The sequence below is a fragment of the Talpa occidentalis genome, unplaced genomic scaffold (genome assembly GCF_014898055.3).
Source record: "Talpa occidentalis isolate TD23 unplaced genomic scaffold, MPIMG_talOcc4v2.1 talOcc4.3, whole genome shotgun sequence".
Lineage (NCBI taxonomy): Eukaryota > Metazoa > Chordata > Mammalia > Eulipotyphla > Talpidae > Talpa > Talpa occidentalis.
The window spans coordinates 92,194,667-92,213,615 of NW_023603184.1; the positions used below are offsets into that span (position 1 = coordinate 92,194,667).

The following is an 18,949-nucleotide window of genomic DNA, read 5'->3' on the forward strand; positions in this document are numbered from 1 at the left end:
AGTACCCATCTCCCATAGGTAGGCAATGCATGTTAGAATTGCTTTAAAAGTTTCAAGTGTTCTCCAAAATCTACTCTATAAAATTACAGCACCCTAAGCCCTCTATCATTTCTACAACCTATTTTTCCCATCTTCAATTTCCCTTACCCCATTTTACATTCACCACACATTCTAACAGTTTCTTGCCTGTTGGAAAGCCCATTCTGTCCCCCAATCCAAATATATCTGCATATATAAATTCTAAACTGCCTTTTTAATTGACACCCCATGTCTATGAGCTACACAACCTCCTCGGTACAATTTCTGATCTATAATCCCATTCTGCTGTCACCCATTTTTCCTATCTAGTCATTTCATATATTTTTTATCCTACTGTTTTTTCCACTGTCTCCCTTTTTCTCCTAAGTATCAAGTCTATCTTACCAATGACTTTTAATCATAAATGGAATCTATCTTTGACCAATTAACTTATTTACTGACTCATCAGATATGACTTAAACATCTCAATTCTCCTAAAAGACCTAATTGTTTATATTTCACCAATTTACATTTCCAACTCATTCACTTGCTTGTATCTATATGATCTATTATAATTGTCAGTGAGTTAGCCACTTGAGTCATAAAAACTTGAATTTCATACAATTATTTTGTCAATTAGCTTTTCTTCTGAAGAGTGGAATGCATAATATGTCCCCCAAAACAACAGAAGGAAATACATTTTTTTTAACTTTCTACTAATTTCAATTCTAGGTCAAAGGAAAACTATTTTCATCTTTTAAGATGAAGAGTCACATCTAAAATTATACAACATAACCTACAGTTGAACCGTAAATGACAGCAGGGCTAGGGACACCAACCCCACATCAGACCTTCAAAAATAACTTATAATGGTCTCACTCATAGCAGGAATCTAGAAAACTTAAATAAGGGACCAGGAAAATGAATATAAGAAAGTGAAAATCAAAATCAACAAAAAACTATGAACCAGAGACACTTTTTGGGGGGTGGGGGGCGGGAGGGGAAGGATTGGGGTCAGAATGGGGCGTTTGCAATTGTATGGGGGAATATAAAAATAAAATTTAATATTAAAAAAAAAAAAAAATAACTTATAATACAGTCCTCTGTATCCATGTAAAGTGGACTGTGCAGTTCAAGCTCATGTTGGTCAAGGATCAACTGTATTTGGTTGATTATTTGGCGGTGATTGTAACAAGTGGAAAAAAAACTTGTCATGCTTAGTTCAGGGCATTTTAAGTGGAGGTTAGTAGCCAAAATATCTTGGAGCCAAAGCTGTTATGAAAAGCCATGAATGTGGGTTTCAATGCAGTGGTAAGATCAGACAGGAAAGTTTTACAAAATCCAATAGCAGAAGAGAAAATATATAAAAGTATTCAAAAGGAAGATTAAAGTAATTGAATCAAGCCACTGCACCCCTAACCAACTGCTTTACAGAATACAGCTTTGAAAATTAAAAGCCAAGATTATAATTTTCAACAAAGAATTTGGTATCATAAAAAGTGACATAGTGGATCTGAAAAAATAAGCAAATACAAATTCTAGAACCAAAAAAATAAGGTATATTAAAGATTTATTACCAGTTTAACATCAGTAAAAAAGGAACTATCAGAACAAAGCACAAGAAATAAAAAAATGAGAAATACACAGAAGGGAGGGTAAGAGTAAGAAAGTATTAATTGGTGTCCCAGAATTAAAGAAGATAAAGATAAGAGGCAACATTTAAAGAGATAATTAAGAAGGCTTTCCCTGAACTGATGAAATAGCTTTCTAAATATTTAAGAAGCTCAGTGAATTCCAAGCACATTATATAAAAAGAATTCTAAATCTAGACGTAAAGCAATGTACAGAAACCAGAGTAGTCAGCAGAAAAAATATGAATTACATCTAAAGGAACAACAGAATAAAACTGATTTCTCTACAACCATCATAAACGAGTATGTCCTATGTTATGTTTGTCCCAACAAGCCAAGGTTGTTTTAACATTTGAAAAAAATCAATGTAATTTACCATACTAATAGAATAAAAGAAAAATTATGTCATCATTTTAAAAGATGCAGAAAAAGTCAATTGATAAAATACAACACTTTTCATGATTTTTTACACTTTTCATGATTTCTTACAAACTTGAATATTTAAAAAAGCTTATCCCAATTATACAATGACCATGAATAGTGTTTGATAATGAAAGCTTTGCAATGAGAAATCAAGACAAGAATGGCTGTTGTCTCTATTTCCATTATCCAGTAAGTAGTTTAGTGAGGCATAAAAGATATCAAACACATAAGCATTAGAAAGGAAGAGACAAAGGCCATCATTGACATATGATTTTGTGCATAGAAAATCCATAATTAGAATCAATAAATCCATCTTTCCATATATATTTCTTTACATTAGTGAAACCTTGTATAATAATGAAAAAATTACATTCTTTAAAATAAAAGAAACTCTACATATAATTATTGAGAGAAACTGAAAGGCTAGTATGTTGAAAAAAATGCTTTATTTGTGGATTAGAAGATTCAATATCATAAAGATGTAATTCTCAAATTTATTAGAATGAATATAATCACAATCACAGGTTTGGGGAGGGGGGGAATTGTAGACAATCTGGCAAGCTAGTTCTGAAATTTATATGCAAGTGTCAAAAAGCCAGCAATAATCAAAATATAAAGCCTTGGATAGACAGAGTGGCATGAGAGCAAGTATAGAAAGAAAAATAGAAAAAACTAATAGGCCCACATATACACTGTCAGTGATTTCTGACAAGCTGTCTATCAAAGTAGTAGAAAAAAGGATGATCTTTTCAATATATAATGCTGAAACAACTGGATGGATATGGAAAAAAATGAAACTGGATTCCTATCACATATCATACCCACAAATTAAATTTGAGAAGAAAAAACAATCAAGGTTTTGGAATATAAGAAAATACCTTCGTGTCCTCAGAATATACAAAAATTAACTATACAAAAATTAACAGTGAAAGGGCAAATCCACAGGATGGGGAAAAGATTTATACCACATATAACAAATAGATGATTCATACATGGAAACAGAAAAAGGAAACATCTATACATTAACATGCACACACACACATGTGTATATATAAAATAAGCAAAGCAGTAAGAAAAAGGTAACCCAGGGGGCCTCCTTGGTGTTGCAAGGGGTTAAGTCTCAGCACTATGAAGCTATCAGCAGCCACTGAGTTTGATCTCCGGCCAGGGAGCTACCCACATGGCAAGGCAGACCTCTCCTGACTCACCCACTGCTCCCCTCAGCAGTGTATTTCAGTCGGTATGCCTGTTCTGCTCCCCACTCTGTCTCTGGTGACTCCTCTTAGCCCCCCACACCTCTGGCCTACCCCAGCTCTTGTATGTATAAATTAAAAAAAAATCTTTTTTTAAAAAATAATAAGAAAAAGGTAACCCAGAAAAATGGTCAAGAGACATGAATAGATACTTGACAAAAGAGGAAATACATATACCAACAAACTTCTTAAAGGGTTCTAAACTCATTTTTTTTTTTTTTCAGGAAAATACAAAATAAAGCCATTGTCAAGTAACATTCCACATTCATTAGAATGGCAAATATTGGAAAAACCCACAATATCAAGTACAGGCTAAGATAGGAATTAACATTACTGTTAGTATTTAATCACAGGAGAATTTTAGTATTACCTGCCAAAGTTGAAAATCAATTCCATCTATGAACCATCTATTCCATTCCTATGTATTTATCTTACAGAAAGTCATGAACATGTGCAATGGGAAATATGAACATAGTAACAGAATTACTACTATGATGCTCCCAAAATGGAAATAAACTTCATATGCATCGACATTAAAAAGGACAAGCTATTGCATATACATGCAAAAGAATGTTACACAATTAAAACCAACAGCCCACAGCTATATGCAGTAATATGAACACATGTGACAAAGTTGAGAAAAGGCAGACACAAAATAATTCATATTGGATGATTTCCATAAGTCATTTTAAAAGAAAAGGCAATACTGCTTATGAACCTGAGCTTTTGTCATCAGAAAGGTGTACTTTCTGATGGAAAGGACTTCTGAAGGAAAGGACTTCTGCAACAGAATCAGCAGAATTCTACCTGGCAGTGTTTTACACAGCTATGCCTCATAGTAGTTGATTGAGCTATTCTTGACATTTTATGCACTTTTCTGTTTGTCTGTTCTATTTCATATCAAAACGGTTTAAGCAAATTAGACAGCTTACCCCGAGACTAGCATCTGTCCATTATGAGAAAAAGCACAAGCCAGAACAGGAGCACAGTGTCCACTCAGTGTACTTTTATATTTTAACTCAAAACCTGCAAATAACAAGATGAGAAAAATTAGCAAGAGATCCACACTTAGAATTCATTTTTAAGTCAAAACTATTTCACTTATTTATCCAATAAATACTCTTAGTACCTAAAAGACATGAAAATGAAGAATTCACTAAGCAACTCAGATAATTAGAATGCAGTGATTAACTGTTTTTAAATGTTGAATAATGGGTTTAAAAAAATGGTATATTCACCAAAGGCTGGGGGTGGGGGCGAATAGGGAGGGTTAGGGGGTAGGAGGGTGTTAACATGGGTATCTAATAAATATATATTAAAAATATATATCACATATATTTCAGTTGTCAAAAGAATCAAGTGCCTATAGTTCGTTAAATCTGATAATATTTTCTCATTACATAATAAAAAATAATGAATGGTAACTAATTCAAATTATAATTTCAATATATTTTATAATACTCCTAAAAAGTATAACAATAAAATCCTCTTTATCCTTTTTTTAAAAAGATTTATTAATTTATGCATACAAGAGCTGGGATACAGGCCAGAGATGTGGGGGGGGGGTGTGGTGAGAGGACTCACCAGAGACAGAGTGGGGAACAGAACAGACAGACTGACTGAAACACACTGCTGAGGGGAGCAGCAGGCGAGGCAGGAGAGGTCTGCTTCGCCATGTGGGTTGCTCCCTGGCTGGTCAGGATTCGAACTTGTGCTGCAGAGGCCACAGATTGCTTCATAGTGCGGTGCTTTACCCCTCACGCCACCAGGGAAGCCCCTTTTTATGCTTTTTATAATTACTAAACAGAATTGTCACAACTACTTTAAACATAAACCAAGGAAATTCAATATATTTTAGTGACAACCTATAAAAATAATTAAAAAGTTGGCGTGGGGAAATAAGTGAAATCTGTAATTCTCTCAGACTTAATAAACACTTTTTGGAAATGTTAATGATTCTGAAGAGAACAAACATTTAACTAAACACAAAGGTCATTAGAGCAGGTAAAAGCTTCAACCTTAGAATGAAAAAAATACTTTTTGTTTTCCTAATCTGAGAGCACAGATGTGAGCAATAAAGGCAGTGTGTGAAATATACATATCAGTAAATAGGCATAATCAAACAAAGCAAAAATACTGACAAGATGCAAACCAAATGAAGACCTTTAAAATTTGCAGTATGATCCTAATAAGCTACATTCTCAAATATAAGACCCATGTATCTATTATTCCTCCCTACATATAAGCAATTAAAATAATTAGCTGCAAATGTTAACTGTTTTGTAAAAAGGTTTTAATTGCACATGTTTATAAACTGTTTTGTGTTTTTAAAGAGTTAGTGTAAAAATACACTTTCCATACATTGTATGAAAAGCTCTAGTCTTGAGCAATTAAAATATATTATATTCAGTACATCCAAGTAATACTATATTCATGTTTTCTTATAAGAATCTTATGTTGGGCCTCCCCGGTGGCGCAGCGGTTGAGCGCTGGGTTGCGAAGCTACCCGCAGCCTTTGCAGCGCTGGTTCGATCCCCGGCTGCTCCCCGGCCCCCGGAGGAGGGTCCCACACGGTGCACAGACCTCTCCTGCCACCCGCTGCTCCCCTCAGCAGTGTACTTCGGTCCTTCTGCCTGCTCTGCTCCCCTTCTCTGGCTCTGGTGAATTCTCTCACCCTCCCACGCTTCTAACTGTACCCAGTGCTTGTATAAATAAATAATAATAATAATAAAAAGAATTTTATGTTAACAAGAGCAGAAGGAAAAGGTAGGATAGGTCAGAGAAGTAATGGAACTGTTATCCTCAGCGTCATGTCACCGAATACATTAAAAGAATATATGTAACCTCATAGGTAGTAAATTTTCACAGAAAAGAAATTATTTATTTCTTGATAACAGACCCTTCTCCATATACTTATAATAAAAAAGATTCTTTCCTTGACCAAACTCTAGCCAGGCCCTACTGAACACTCTTTTTAACTAGGCCTTAACCTTAGCCTTTGAAGACCTGAACAAAACTAAGACAGATTCTAAGGGCTCAAGGTTGCACCCCAAGGATGACTCTAGTCTCTTTAAAGTGCCTGTCTGAGAAAACTCAAAGCTGCCAAAAGAATTTATTGTTTGTTCGTACATAAAGATCGGGCTCCTGTCTTCAGCGTCTATGAGAGCACAAAAGTTCAACTTGCAGAAAAGGCAGTTCACTAACCCAGAGAGGTTTCACGCTGACCGGCACCCACCACTTCCTGCATTTTGTTAACTTTTCATTTTCCTAACTCCACAGAGTTCCCACTTACCTCCCTCCCTATTCTCCTTTTACAACACCTCATCACTTCTGTACAAAGCAAAGTCACTATGAACTGAGCTCATGCTGGATTCCCTTCCCTACTCGAGTAGAAAATTACCCTTAAAATCTAGCCTTATCACTTACCACTTGTCAAAGTGTCCTGCTTTTTTATCTTTGCCAATACTGTGAACAACGAAATGTAGGTTTGTGGTTTAACTGAAGTTTATTAACCAAACAATAAGACAATTTTTAGGCATCTGAAGCAAGATGGCTAATTGACCACATGATTTCAGAGTTCCCATTAAAATAATGCAGGAATTAATAAAGATGTAAATTCACATCAATGAAAAGAATGGGAAAAGAGGCATCAGTAAACCAGAAAATTGAAACCAATTTAGGGAAAGCAGAAAGCAAGTGAATGGATAAAATATTATCTAGCAACAGCACAGAGTACTGAGAGGGGAAGTGGAGGCTAAGCCCAGAAGAATACCAATTTACCCTAGAAAACCTCAAAAGCTTTAGGATTATTAACAGTCAGGGAAAGGGAACATCAGAATGACACAGAAAAATTAACTAAAAGTCTGTTTAGGAAACGCTTGTCTACCTCCAATCCCTCGAGTCCACCATTCTATGCTGCAGGAGGGCCAGATGCTTCTCCCAGGCATAACATGTCTAAAGAAAATAAGGACTGTCTAGGGAGTTCAGAGGCAGTTCCAGAGCAACAAAGACTCCCACATTCTCTAAGCTCCCTAACAGGGCCAACAACCAGCAATTCATCCTAAAGAGAAGCCAGCAACAACAAACCACCACAGGCACAGAGCTTCTAAACAGCTTATTACTGTTTAATTCTTAAATGCAAGTAGAATAATAACATCAGTTCATATTGAAGAAGGAAAGATCAGAGTAAATCAAAAAAAGGAACTAAGAGCAAACCAAGATGATCAGGAAACAGAAGGTAACTTCAAAACAAAGGCAAAAAATTTATAGTTGATACACTGAGAGTTTTGAGATGACCTTGATTCATAAAACAGAAGGATGATACTATAAAAAAAAGAGATGAACTTTCAAAAATAGAAAATTAATAGGATAAAAAATTCACATGGAGTTAAAAGGTAATTCTGAGGAATTTTTCCAAAGTAGAAAAAAAGATAAAAAGAGAAATGGTGGAGGTGGGGCACAGACATAAAGAATCAAGTCAAGAAGCCCATTGAAGTGAGTTATAAAAAGAGAGTAAAGAAGAAATTATTGAAAAATAAAGAAACACTGTATTCTTGAATGCCACGTTTCTTGGCTGAAGAAACAGTACAGTGCATGGGGGAAACATCAACAACCCCCCAAAAAAACTACAGTGAATACATTTTAAATATGGTGGTAAAAAACAATATTTACAGAAACAATGAAGGCTACTTAAAGGGTTGAAAACAGATAAAGTGACAAGCAGTTGCCTCTGGTCTGTGTGTGGTGATATAAGATCATAATCAGCAATGAGCATCCCATTTTAAAACATATTTTTAGTAACTTAACTACCTGGAGTAATAAAACTAAATAAAACATAAATATTATCTGAATTACAAAAATCTTAGAGAACTACAAATGAATACATACCTAACGTATGGGTAAAAGAAACAACCCACATCTTGATCTGGCAATCTTGACCACACGATGCCAATTTAAAAAACTGAAGACCTTGTTCTCCATCTAAAAACATAAATTTGTTAAAATTCAAAGAATTGATAAAAATATACAGGCTTTAAAAACAAAAAATATTCTATTTCTTATACCGAGTTCTGTAAATTCTAGTCATTTAAATCACATTTACAAGAAATATTAACACCACACAGTCTATAAAAGAATTTCTTTCTTACAATAAACGTCAAAGGATTATAACATTAGCCCCTGAAGTTGCTACAACAAAATGCCCTTTTATGTACCTTCCACTAACATTAAAACTCAATGCTACTAAATCAATACTGAGTCACTAAACCTAGGGCATCAGCCAAATCAATTTAAGTCTATGAGGCTAGTGTTGATGGAAAAATTTAGGAAGAAATGTCAGTTATGATAACATGTAAATGCATAGTCATCCCCAGGTTAATTTTTTGTAGAATACATTTCTTTCTTTTTTTTAATATACAGAAGAACTGTGGTATAGGCCAGAGGTGCCAGGGTGAGAGGATTCACCAGAGAGGGGGAGCAGAACAGGCAGATCTACAGATATACACTGCTGAGGGGAGCAGCAGGCGAGACAGGAGAGGTCTGCTGTGCCGTGTGCGTAGCTTCCTGGCCAGGTATTGAACACAGGTCACAATGGTGATAGCACTGAGACTTAACTCCAGGTCACCAGGGAGATCCCCATAGATAGAATACATTTATTTCTTAAAAGCTCAGTCTGTAATTCACATGTAATGAAGTTTCATCTGATTTCATTAACACAAAGGGTACAATTATAGAAATGCAAAACAACCATCAATTGAGTCCATCCAAATTGATGGAAAATATTAGAGAAAGTAATTAGTTAAATTTGGTGTCAATCCACTAGTTTTTATGCTGGTTTAAATTATCAAAGCAAGAATAAAATTATGTAATTTCAATATATCATCATATACCCTCTAAATACATTCCTAAATATTTGTGGATATTGATGTAACCAAATCAATTTTAAATGAGCTACACTTATCACATATGCAGTTTCAAAGGAAATTATCACCTACATACAATAAGACACAATTAAGAAACCTACTGAAATTGCACTCTAATTTTGAAATATTCAGTGTAGGACATGTAATTTATACACCTACCTACGTAAAATAAATTTTTCTATGGGCTATCTTGTTGAAAGCACATAAATTTTATTAACATACAAAAAATTAAGGATTTTTTCCAAAGCCATGGGACTTCCACATTTCAATCATGTTTTTGTAGCACAGGTTAAGCCAAAGAGCATCCTTTCTCAGAGATTTTAATGGTTGAAAGAAATTCCTAATACAATTTCTGATAATCATTAAATCTTTTGACAGCAAAACATGACTAAAGGAATGATTAAAGGAAATTTTTAAATACTAGAATTTGTTTTCATTGTTTCTGGATTTTTAGATCCTTTGAAGTTAATTCTGAAATTTTTAAGTCATGATATTCAATTAAGACAATGAAAAATTATGTACTTAAAATGTGTCTCTGTTCAATATTTAAATTATATGTAGAAATATCCCTTTCTTGAGGAAAATATTTAAACTATAATAAGCTAATCCAAACCCTTTATCATTTAAGAACTGGACAGAATTGATATTTATTCTGTGGCACAAACAGGATTATTTTTTCTCATTTCAATAAAATATCACAAAGACAGAAGAGTTAATATATCATGGCATTTATAGATATTAATACCAAATAAAACAAAAATAAAATCACCTATTCTATATTTTAAAAAAAATATAGCCACTCCCACAAATCCCCTATAACACTTTTAAAGGATATATCAATCAGTTTCAGGGAATTACACATAAGGTTAATATCTATTTCAACAACAGCTGGATTAAAGAAACTAAGTAGGAATACAGATTGAAATTTTATTGAAAGAAATACAATTCTAAAATGTATTCTCAAGCAAGGCAGGGATGAGTGTTACATTTATTTTAGTATCTCACCTAGAATTCTCTGCCTGGTTTAGTGAACCAGGCTCCACCAACTACAGTTCCCTCTAAATATATGACAAGGATGTCTTTAGGTTTAATATTAACATAATAATGATATTTTATTTGAAAATCTATTTTCAGATTTATAATCAAGATAGAAATCTAAATCTCTACACATTTATGTAATTCATCAGAGACTCACTGAATACATGTAAGATTTGGAGAAGGTACCACAGAAATGAAAGAAATGGGGCCTCCCTAGTGGAGCAAGGGGTTAAGCATAGCACTATGAAGCTATCCACAGCCTCTGCAGCTGAGTCACCCACATGGCACAGCAGATCTCTCCCACCTCACCCTCTTCTCCCCTCAGCAGTGTATTTCACTAAGTCTGCCTTCTGTTCCCCACTCTATCTCTGGTGAATCCTTTCACCTCCAGCACCTCTGGCCTGTACCCCAGCTCTTGAATGCATAAATAATCTTTTAAAAAAGAAATGGAAGAAATGGTTATTTTAGGCTGGTCTTTGAATAAAATTACAAAACAATGAAAGAGTAAAATTATCAACTTTAAATTAAGTAGGGAGTTTAAGAATGGGTTCATGAGGGCCTCCCTGGTGGCATAGGGATTAAAGTCTCAGCGCTATCAAGCTATCACCAGCCACTGCGTCATGAGTTCCATCCAGGCAAGGGAGCTAACTGTCACATGGCGCAGCAAACCTCTCCTGTCTTCCCCCTGCTCCCCTCAACAGTGTATTTCAGTAGATCTGCCTATTTTGTTCCCCACTCTGTCTCTGGTGAATATTCTCACCCCCTATACCTCTCACCCCCTATACCTCTATAGTTCTTGTATGCATAAATAAATAAATTAAAAAAAAAGAATGGGTTCATGAAATGGAAATCTAGTAACTTGCTAAATGATGATAAAAATTTAAAAAAAGGGCCTCCCTGGTGGCGCAAGGGGTTAAGCACCACACTATGAAGCAATCCGCAGCCTCTGTAGCACAAGTTCAATCCCCAGCCAGCCAGGAAGAAACCCGTATGGCTCAGCAGCCCTCTCCTCTCTCACCCCCTGCTCCCCTCAGCAGTGTATTTCAGTCAATCTGCCTGTTCTTTTCCCCGCTCTGTCTCTGGTGAATCCTCTCACCCCCCTCACCTCTGGCCTATACCCCAGTTCTTGTATACATAAATAAATAAATCTTTAAAAAAAATTCAGCAGATCACTAAAGGAAATATTACTCATCAATTTGCATTTCAAGGACTATGTACCATTCTCCTTGAATAAAGCATACCCAGGCCCTAACCTAATAAGATTTTAAAATCTAATAGGAAAAACATTATTAAGCAAATGAATATATAATTTACATGTAATATAAAAACAAATATGTAAATCCACATTAATATATAATTTAAAAACTGATTCTTAGCTAAGTACTTTAAAAGAAAATATGCAAAAAAGATTTCATCAAAATGCTTTAGAACAAGTGCAAGGGTTAAGAGCAGGAAAGGCTTATCTGAAATCTAAAGGATGACTACTAGTGAACCAGGTAAAGGGTCCACATGTAAAATCCTTGGATAAATCTTACAAACATTCAAGGAATGAAAGGAGGCCACTGTAGCAAGAAAATGCACAAGCGCAGGTGTGGTTTGGATTGTGGCAGGGAAACAAAAACATGGTTTATAGGCATTTGTTTTGGACTTGGTATTTTATTTTCCCTTGTTCTTATTTTAACAAGCAATTGATAGGTTTGAAACAGATGTGTGCCAACACCATCCTACCTAGACTGCCTCCACCTGAGCTGTCCAATTAAGACAGCGATTATTTTACATGTGCCTTTTGAATGCCTGCAATGTGGTTAGTCTGAATTGAGATATGACAATTTATACACCAGATTTCAGAAGATTCAGTGCCAAAACATAATAAAAAAACACTCTTAAAATATTTTAAATAACATTTATATACTTCATTAAAATACATTCAAATATATAAGATGTATTCTTAAAATTTCACTTACTAGAAATTTTTCAGTCTCCATCTATATCCCACATTATAATGCTACAGGGCAACAAGACTAATGGGGCAAAATCAGAACCCCCACCCTAGCACAGACGAAGGAAACTTCCCAATTTACTGAATCTATTTAAAAACAATGATCTAGGGCCTCCCCAGTGGCGCAGCGGTTGAGCACTAGGTTGCGAAGCTGCCCGCAGCCTCTGCAGCGCCGGTTCGATCCCCGGCCACCTGGTGAGGGTCCCACATGGCACGCAGACCTCTCCTGCCGCCCGCTGCTCCCCTCAGCAGTGTACTTCCGTCCTTCTGCCTGCTCTGCTCCCCGCTCTGGTGAATTCTCTCACCCTCCCACGCTTCTGACTGTACCCAGTGCTTGTATAAATAAATAAATCTTAAAAAAAAAACACACACACAAAAAAAAACAATGATCTAGTGGCCTCCCCAGGTGGCACAGCGGTTGAGCTCTGGGCTGAGAGGCTGCCCGCAGCCTCTGCAGCGCTGGTTCGTTTCCCTGCCACCAGTGAGGGTCCCACCAAAAAAAAAAAAAAAAAAACCAAAACAAAACAATGATCTATATTCAGGAGTTTTAGTTCTTTTTCTAAAAATTGTGTTTTTAAATAGCTTACAAATTTAGCTATTGGAAGACTAAATAGTAAATAGAAAATACAGTGTCTTTAAACCTTAATTCACACTTCTATTTGAACAATCTATTTAAAATATAATGTATTTTAAAATCACAGTATTTTAAAAAATCACAGTAAAACAATTTAAGTTAAATTACCTAAATTACCATATTCAAGGAATCCAGATCTACTGTACTGAGTTATCTATATAGTAAAAACCACTAATTTCCCCTATTTTTTGTGATTTAATTTTGATCAAAAGAGATAGAGGATGATTCCTTAAAAAGAATGAATTAGAAGGGCTCCTAATATTAATAACCAAATGGAAATAAATGAAAGAACTAAATATCATATACAAATTACAAATAGAACTCAGTAGTACTTCAAAAAGTAAAATAACTAACCAGAAACAGGCCGTGAAGATATATCGCAGCAGGTGATTCCAAGATCATGTCCTTTTTCACTATGCAGACATCTCATTTTATCATCCCACACTGTTAAATCTCCACATGAGGAACCAGTGACAAAGAAGTTTCCATCAGGGGAAAATGCACAGGCCACCAAGGAACCATCCTTAACACTACCACATCTGAGATAAAAGCAAAAAAAAAAAAAAAAAAAAAAAAAAAAAGGTTTTCATTTCAGAACATCTTTTACTTTATATTACAATCTCTAACAGCAACCTGATACAATAAAAAAGTATACAAATGGCTTTATAGGACTTAAGAGTAAATGATGGGTATAGAAATATCATTTTTAGATCATAGGCAGAGATATGCTTTCTAGAAATGAGATTTAAAGGTTATCTTAACTAGTGTGTTGAATTCTAAACTATAAGGCTACACCACACATCATATTTTTCCATACAGCAAGTCAGTATTAAACACATTAAAACCTACAGAACTAAAATAAAGCAATGACAACCAACAAAATCTACTAATCATTTTTTTAAAGATGAGACTTTTTATTGAAAATATGTCTTAAAATCATTTAGAAACAGCAGTTAGATATTTCATCTTCAAATATAAATTCCTTAAAAAAGGAAAATGTTGTGGAAAAAGTTATTATCAAGTTAAAATTATTTTGGGAAGCAAGGAGGCACTGTGCTGATAATATATTTTCTCAACTAGGAGAAACTAAACTGGTAAAAATCCAACAATTACTGCACTGTCCCATCCAGCATTTAAACCTATATCGAGGTCTCATTTTATAATGTTAATTACATAATTAAGGAAGTCACAATAGTGGGAAATTCACCACCTAGAAGTGAAAGTAAAGATTTCTTACTGACATATGTATTTCACTCATATAAAATAACTTAGACATTTCATTTTGTGCTTTTTCTTTAAACTGTGTAACACCATTTAAAACTTAGCACCTTCTTCAACCCAGTGATCTAAACCCAAATGAGCAACAGTTGTTTACCCCAGCTGGTAGTTGTGCTCTAAATGTTGGGGGGAGGAGAAGATACATTAGGCTATTTTAATTGGTAACATTTAAGTTTTATGAGTTTTAATGTACTCAATGTCACTATACTGTACACTTAGATAATTTTAAAGGTAAATTTTGTAACTATATATCTTACCACAATATAAATTCATAATAGTACATGGTTTTCATGTTGGTAAGTTGCAAGAGAACAATACCAGTATAAATTAATTGATTTTTTTGAATCAAAAAGGAGTTTTTAGCATAATTCTTTTTAGAAATGGTAACACCACCACACTAATCACAAGGTTTTTTTCTTTGGGGCTCTGTTGTTCATTCACCCAGCAAAACTCTGGAGCAGTAAGTAGCTCTTCCTTAAGTAACACTGACCTAACATTACTTAATTACTGAGAACATCTGAGCCACAAATGACAAAAATAAAATCTAAAAATAATGGATCTTACTCAAAAGATTTTTCTTTGCCTGACTCCTACAGTAAAAATCCATTAAAATCTAACAAAGTTAACCTTTATTTTACAAAAGACTGGAAATTTAAAACGCTGTCAAGAAAATCTACAAGAATTACATTAAATGTCTGTTTTTCTGACCTTCAGAAGAGAGATCAAAAGACTTTTCCCTGTGATTGCTTCTTAACGTCATCAAAATATTCTGCTTTGTAATTTTCCAACAAACCTCTTAGTAGGATTAAAAATGGAAAAAAACATTTAAATATTCATACCTATATAACTTGTATGACTGTGCATTCCACAAAACAACAGTTCCATCAGCTGCCCCTGATACCAAACAAGTGGAGTCTGGGGAAAACCGGCAAACCCTCACGGGGCTGCCACTGGGCTGTTCCATCACTGCCAACATCTGTCCATTTTGAGGATTCCACAGAACTGTGGTACCATCTGTTGAACATGAAGCCAAAATATGTCCTGAAGGGGAGAAACAGCACCAGTGGACAGTATAGGTGTGAAATTTCAATGGAGAGTGCGGCAGTTCACTAAAGTCACTTAGAGAGTACAGACGAACTGTTTTATCCAAGGAGCAAGTTGCCAAGAGGGAAGAGGAGAAGGCACAGCAGTTGACATCATCACCATGATCCGCTATCGTATGAATCAGTTTTACCATGTTCTTTATATGAAGTAAAATACCCTGCAATTTTTAAATAAAGGTTACTTCATCCTAATAACCAAAGAAAAACAACACGAGCCCCTTAAAAGGGTGAAAATCAATTTAAGAATTTGCTCAATTAAAGGTCCTAAATTCATATTTGTAAGGAACAATCTATTATACAGGGATAAGGATAAAGACAAATAAATATGAGACTATAATACCTGATGATGATCACAGTCACTACTAAAGTTCCCTATCCTGAAAAAGAACCTGGTCAATTAACTTCAAACTGATTTGACACTGAACAACCAAAACTTTGGATTATTTACTGAAGCCTTTCCCTTAACTAGTTATTTTTTAATACAGCTTCATGCCAGATCTGATAATCCCAACCAAAAAGATTTTCCACTATTTTAACAAATTGCTGCTTCTTCCACAGGATGGAGCTAAGGCTATTGTTCTGCCTTTAAGATCCAACGGCGGGGTTACCTCATAAAAACAAGAAGTTTCATTCAAAATTTAACTGGCAATGTTGAAAGCTATCATATTAATGGTTTGTCCTTTTGTATGATAAACCATAAAATGATATAAAATATTTGCGGTGGAGAATCAACATAAAATTAATAGAAGGAAACCAAACCGAAAGAGTGGCAAAAAATGAGGCCAGAGTACACTGGGAACAAACATTCCTTACCATGGCTTACAAAACCCTGTATGGTCTGGCTCTTGCCTGCCTACTTTTGCAAGCTCAACTTCTGCCATTTTCCCTCTTCTTCCTTTCTTCCCAGCTTCCCTGGTCAATGGTTTCTGGTCTTTTAGCTATTCATAATGGGGTTTTCTTATGCTGAAATTCTCTTCTCTGCTTTTGGGATCCTCTTTCTCATACAGATCTCAATTTCAGTGTCACTCTTCAGAAAGCCCTCCTTAATCTAAAGTAGCCACCCTCAAGCTAGCACACGTATTTTAATTCTAACTATCAGCATCGGATGTATGCTATTTGTCTCCCAAATAACAAACTTTGTAAACTCCAATGATGTAGAGATCTTGTCCATGTTGATCATTTCTGTAACCACAGCATGTAAAACAGTGTCAGGCATCTACTGCCCACAAAGAAGTATTTGTTAACTATTTTTTTCAAAATGCCATTAAATTCTAGCCTTTAAATATTATATATGAACTTAACAGGATACAATTAGAAAATCAAACATAAAGTTAGATATTTTTTTAAAATACAATAGTGGAAAAATGGCATAGAAAGAGGCAATCATCAGCCCTGAAGGAATAGTTACAACCTGGGGCTGTAAAATTTGTACTTCTTGTTTCAATCTTTACAGAAATCTCTGTAAACAATAGGATGGTGCATGCCTTTTCCCATTGCCATTTTATCCCAAAAGTTCAACCTTTTCTTTTTTTTTTTCCAAGCAAACTCCAAGTCATTAAAACAAAACCACGAAAAAATCCTGGTAGATTACCACCTGTGTTATTGCACTGAAAACAAGATCAGGTGGTGCTTTCTGGAGAACTCCCAAATCCCAACTGTGCAAATGCACACAGGTAATTTTCCAAACGTTAGCTTGCACACTAATGTGGCACTCAGCATCCTTCACGATTGGAGGCCGTACAGTCGCCTCAGACAGTCCTAATCTGCTGAACAGTTTTGAAAAGCTCTCTGAAGTCTATCCCTACCTGCCTTAGGGTGTGGCCGCCCATTCAGCCCCCAGCTGTCAAGCCTTCGAACCCTGGCCAACTCGCCAGTGTTAACACAAGCATCTCCATGCAATCCAAAGCAAACCCGAAAAATGCCAAGAACCCCCGCCCCGCGCCGCCCCCAAAAAGCCCGTGACTTACGCCCCCGCACGCAGGGCCCAGGCTGCCAACTCAGGGTCCGCCGAGCCTCCACTGCCTGAGCTGCCCGAGGGAAGTTCGCAACGCCTCGCGCTACTCCGGGCCAGCTGGAAGCTGGGCCTTCCGGGGCGCCGGGCCCGGGGGGGCGCCCAGATCGGGTTTCCACGCGAGTCCAGGAGCCCCCACCCTCCCACTGCTGCCCCCCAGCTCCCGGGCTAAGGTCTCACAACCGTGCCTCGCTCCCGTTCTGTCAAGGTCCCTGCCGCGCGCTTAAAGCCAACTTCGAAAAACAGGATTCGGCCACCGCGAGCCGGGGCGCCCCGCGGGCTAAGGCCAGGCGCGCTCCCCACCCGCCCCCGCTGGAGCTACACCAGCCCGTGGGCGCAGCTATTTCACCTCCGAGCCCCGGGCTCGCGGGATCCGCCCTCAGGTGTCCGGCCAGCGGCGTGGGTCACGTGACGCGCAGGTGCGGTGGGCGGGGCTGGCGCCTTGGCGACTCGGGACCGTAGGAAACAGGACGCGCCCCTCGGGGGGCCGGCTCCCGCCCGGCGCATGCGCACCTCCCGCTTCTGGTGGGGCGGAGTCTGCATCCCGGCGGGTCCGGAATCCCTGATGAGCTCAGGCTCCGGGGGGGACTTTGGTTGCGGCTGTTCCCAGTTGAGGAAGTTGAGGTGCGAAGGTGTAGTGAGTGCTTGAGCCGTTGTGTCGACTGTCCGTCTATCTTGGCTTGAAGTTTTTTTTTTAAATTTATTTATTCACACAAGAACTGGGGTACAAGCCAGATGTGCGGGAGGGTGAGAGGATTCACCAGAGACAGAGTGGGAAGCAGAACTGGCATATCTACTGAAATACACTGCTATGGGGAGCAGCGGGCGAGACAGGAGAGGTCTGCTCGCCTTGTGGGCTGTTCCCTGGCCGGCCCGGGGATTGAACTCGTGCTGCAGAGGCTGCGGATTGCTTCTTAGTGCGGTGCTTAACCCCTTGCGCCACCAGGGAGGCCCCGGCGTGAAGTTTTTTAATCTTTTTCAATTCTGCTGTTTCTCCGCTCTCTGGTCTCAGTGCTCAACCTCACTGGCTGGTGTTTACTGTTGAGTGTAGTGCTCAGCAGCCCACGACGTGGTGTCGTCTGCCGCCACCTTTGTAGTACAGTCTCCCAAATGCCCCTGAGGCCCAGTCCTGCTGTGCCCGCTGCACACGGACAGGTCCAAATGGATATAGTGGAATCTCCTGAGCCCGACGTGTCTTCAAGGTTCTTGGAGAGACCGTGCTTTCTGTGTGTAATTGACTAAAAAGTCCTGCCAGCCGGTTTGGAGATGCAAAGTTTGTCCAGGCGAAAAATTTTCTAGACATCTCAACCCTCGTTAATTAGGTGCATGACATGTGTAGCGCAGGATGAGCACAGTGCAGGATCTCTATGACCCAAGCCGACGCCTGCAAGAGAGAGTCCTAGAGCCTTCGGTGGCTTTTCAGCCTTTTATTGTGATTTACCAGGTGCACAGCAGGCTGGGGTATTGGGGGGCCGAGGGCTGGCAGGCCTCCCAGCCCCCAGTGAGTCCTCGCTCTTCCTGGGCTCTCCACGGGTCTCTTATGGCCTCTGCTTCTCTGCTGGTTCTCTTTCTGGTCTCTTTCTCTCTGCTGGCATCCCATGCTGCTATCCTTATAAGCCCAGTCTTAGCCCAGGTGAATC

General features: G+C 37.5%; 1 protein-coding gene across 3 annotated transcripts in view; it reads right to left on the bottom strand.

Annotated features, from left to right (window-relative positions):
* WDSUB1 (WD repeat, sterile alpha motif and U-box domain containing 1) overlaps nt 1-17,751 on the bottom strand; it is a 45,017-nt gene extending 27,266 nt beyond the window's left edge. Inside the window, exons 1-5 of one of the 3 annotated variants that reach the window (XM_037523389.2) lie at nt 17,659-17,751; nt 15,035-15,456; nt 13,272-13,456; nt 8,213-8,305; nt 4,258-4,351 (exon numbers count right to left, since the gene is read on the bottom strand). In XM_037523389.2, the coding sequence (XP_037379286.1) occupies nt 4,258-4,351; nt 8,213-8,305; nt 13,272-13,456; nt 15,035-15,432 (770 nt within the window). In that variant the 5' untranslated portion in view covers nt 15,433-15,456; nt 17,659-17,751. Of the gene's footprint in view, nt 1-4,257; nt 4,352-8,212; nt 8,306-13,271; nt 13,457-15,034; nt 15,463-17,265; nt 17,375-17,658 lie in introns of those variants that run through there. The other 2 variants (XM_037523390.2, XM_054699752.1) reach the window with 2 other exon arrangements.
* Nucleotides 17,752-18,949: the final 1,198 nt, after the last annotated feature.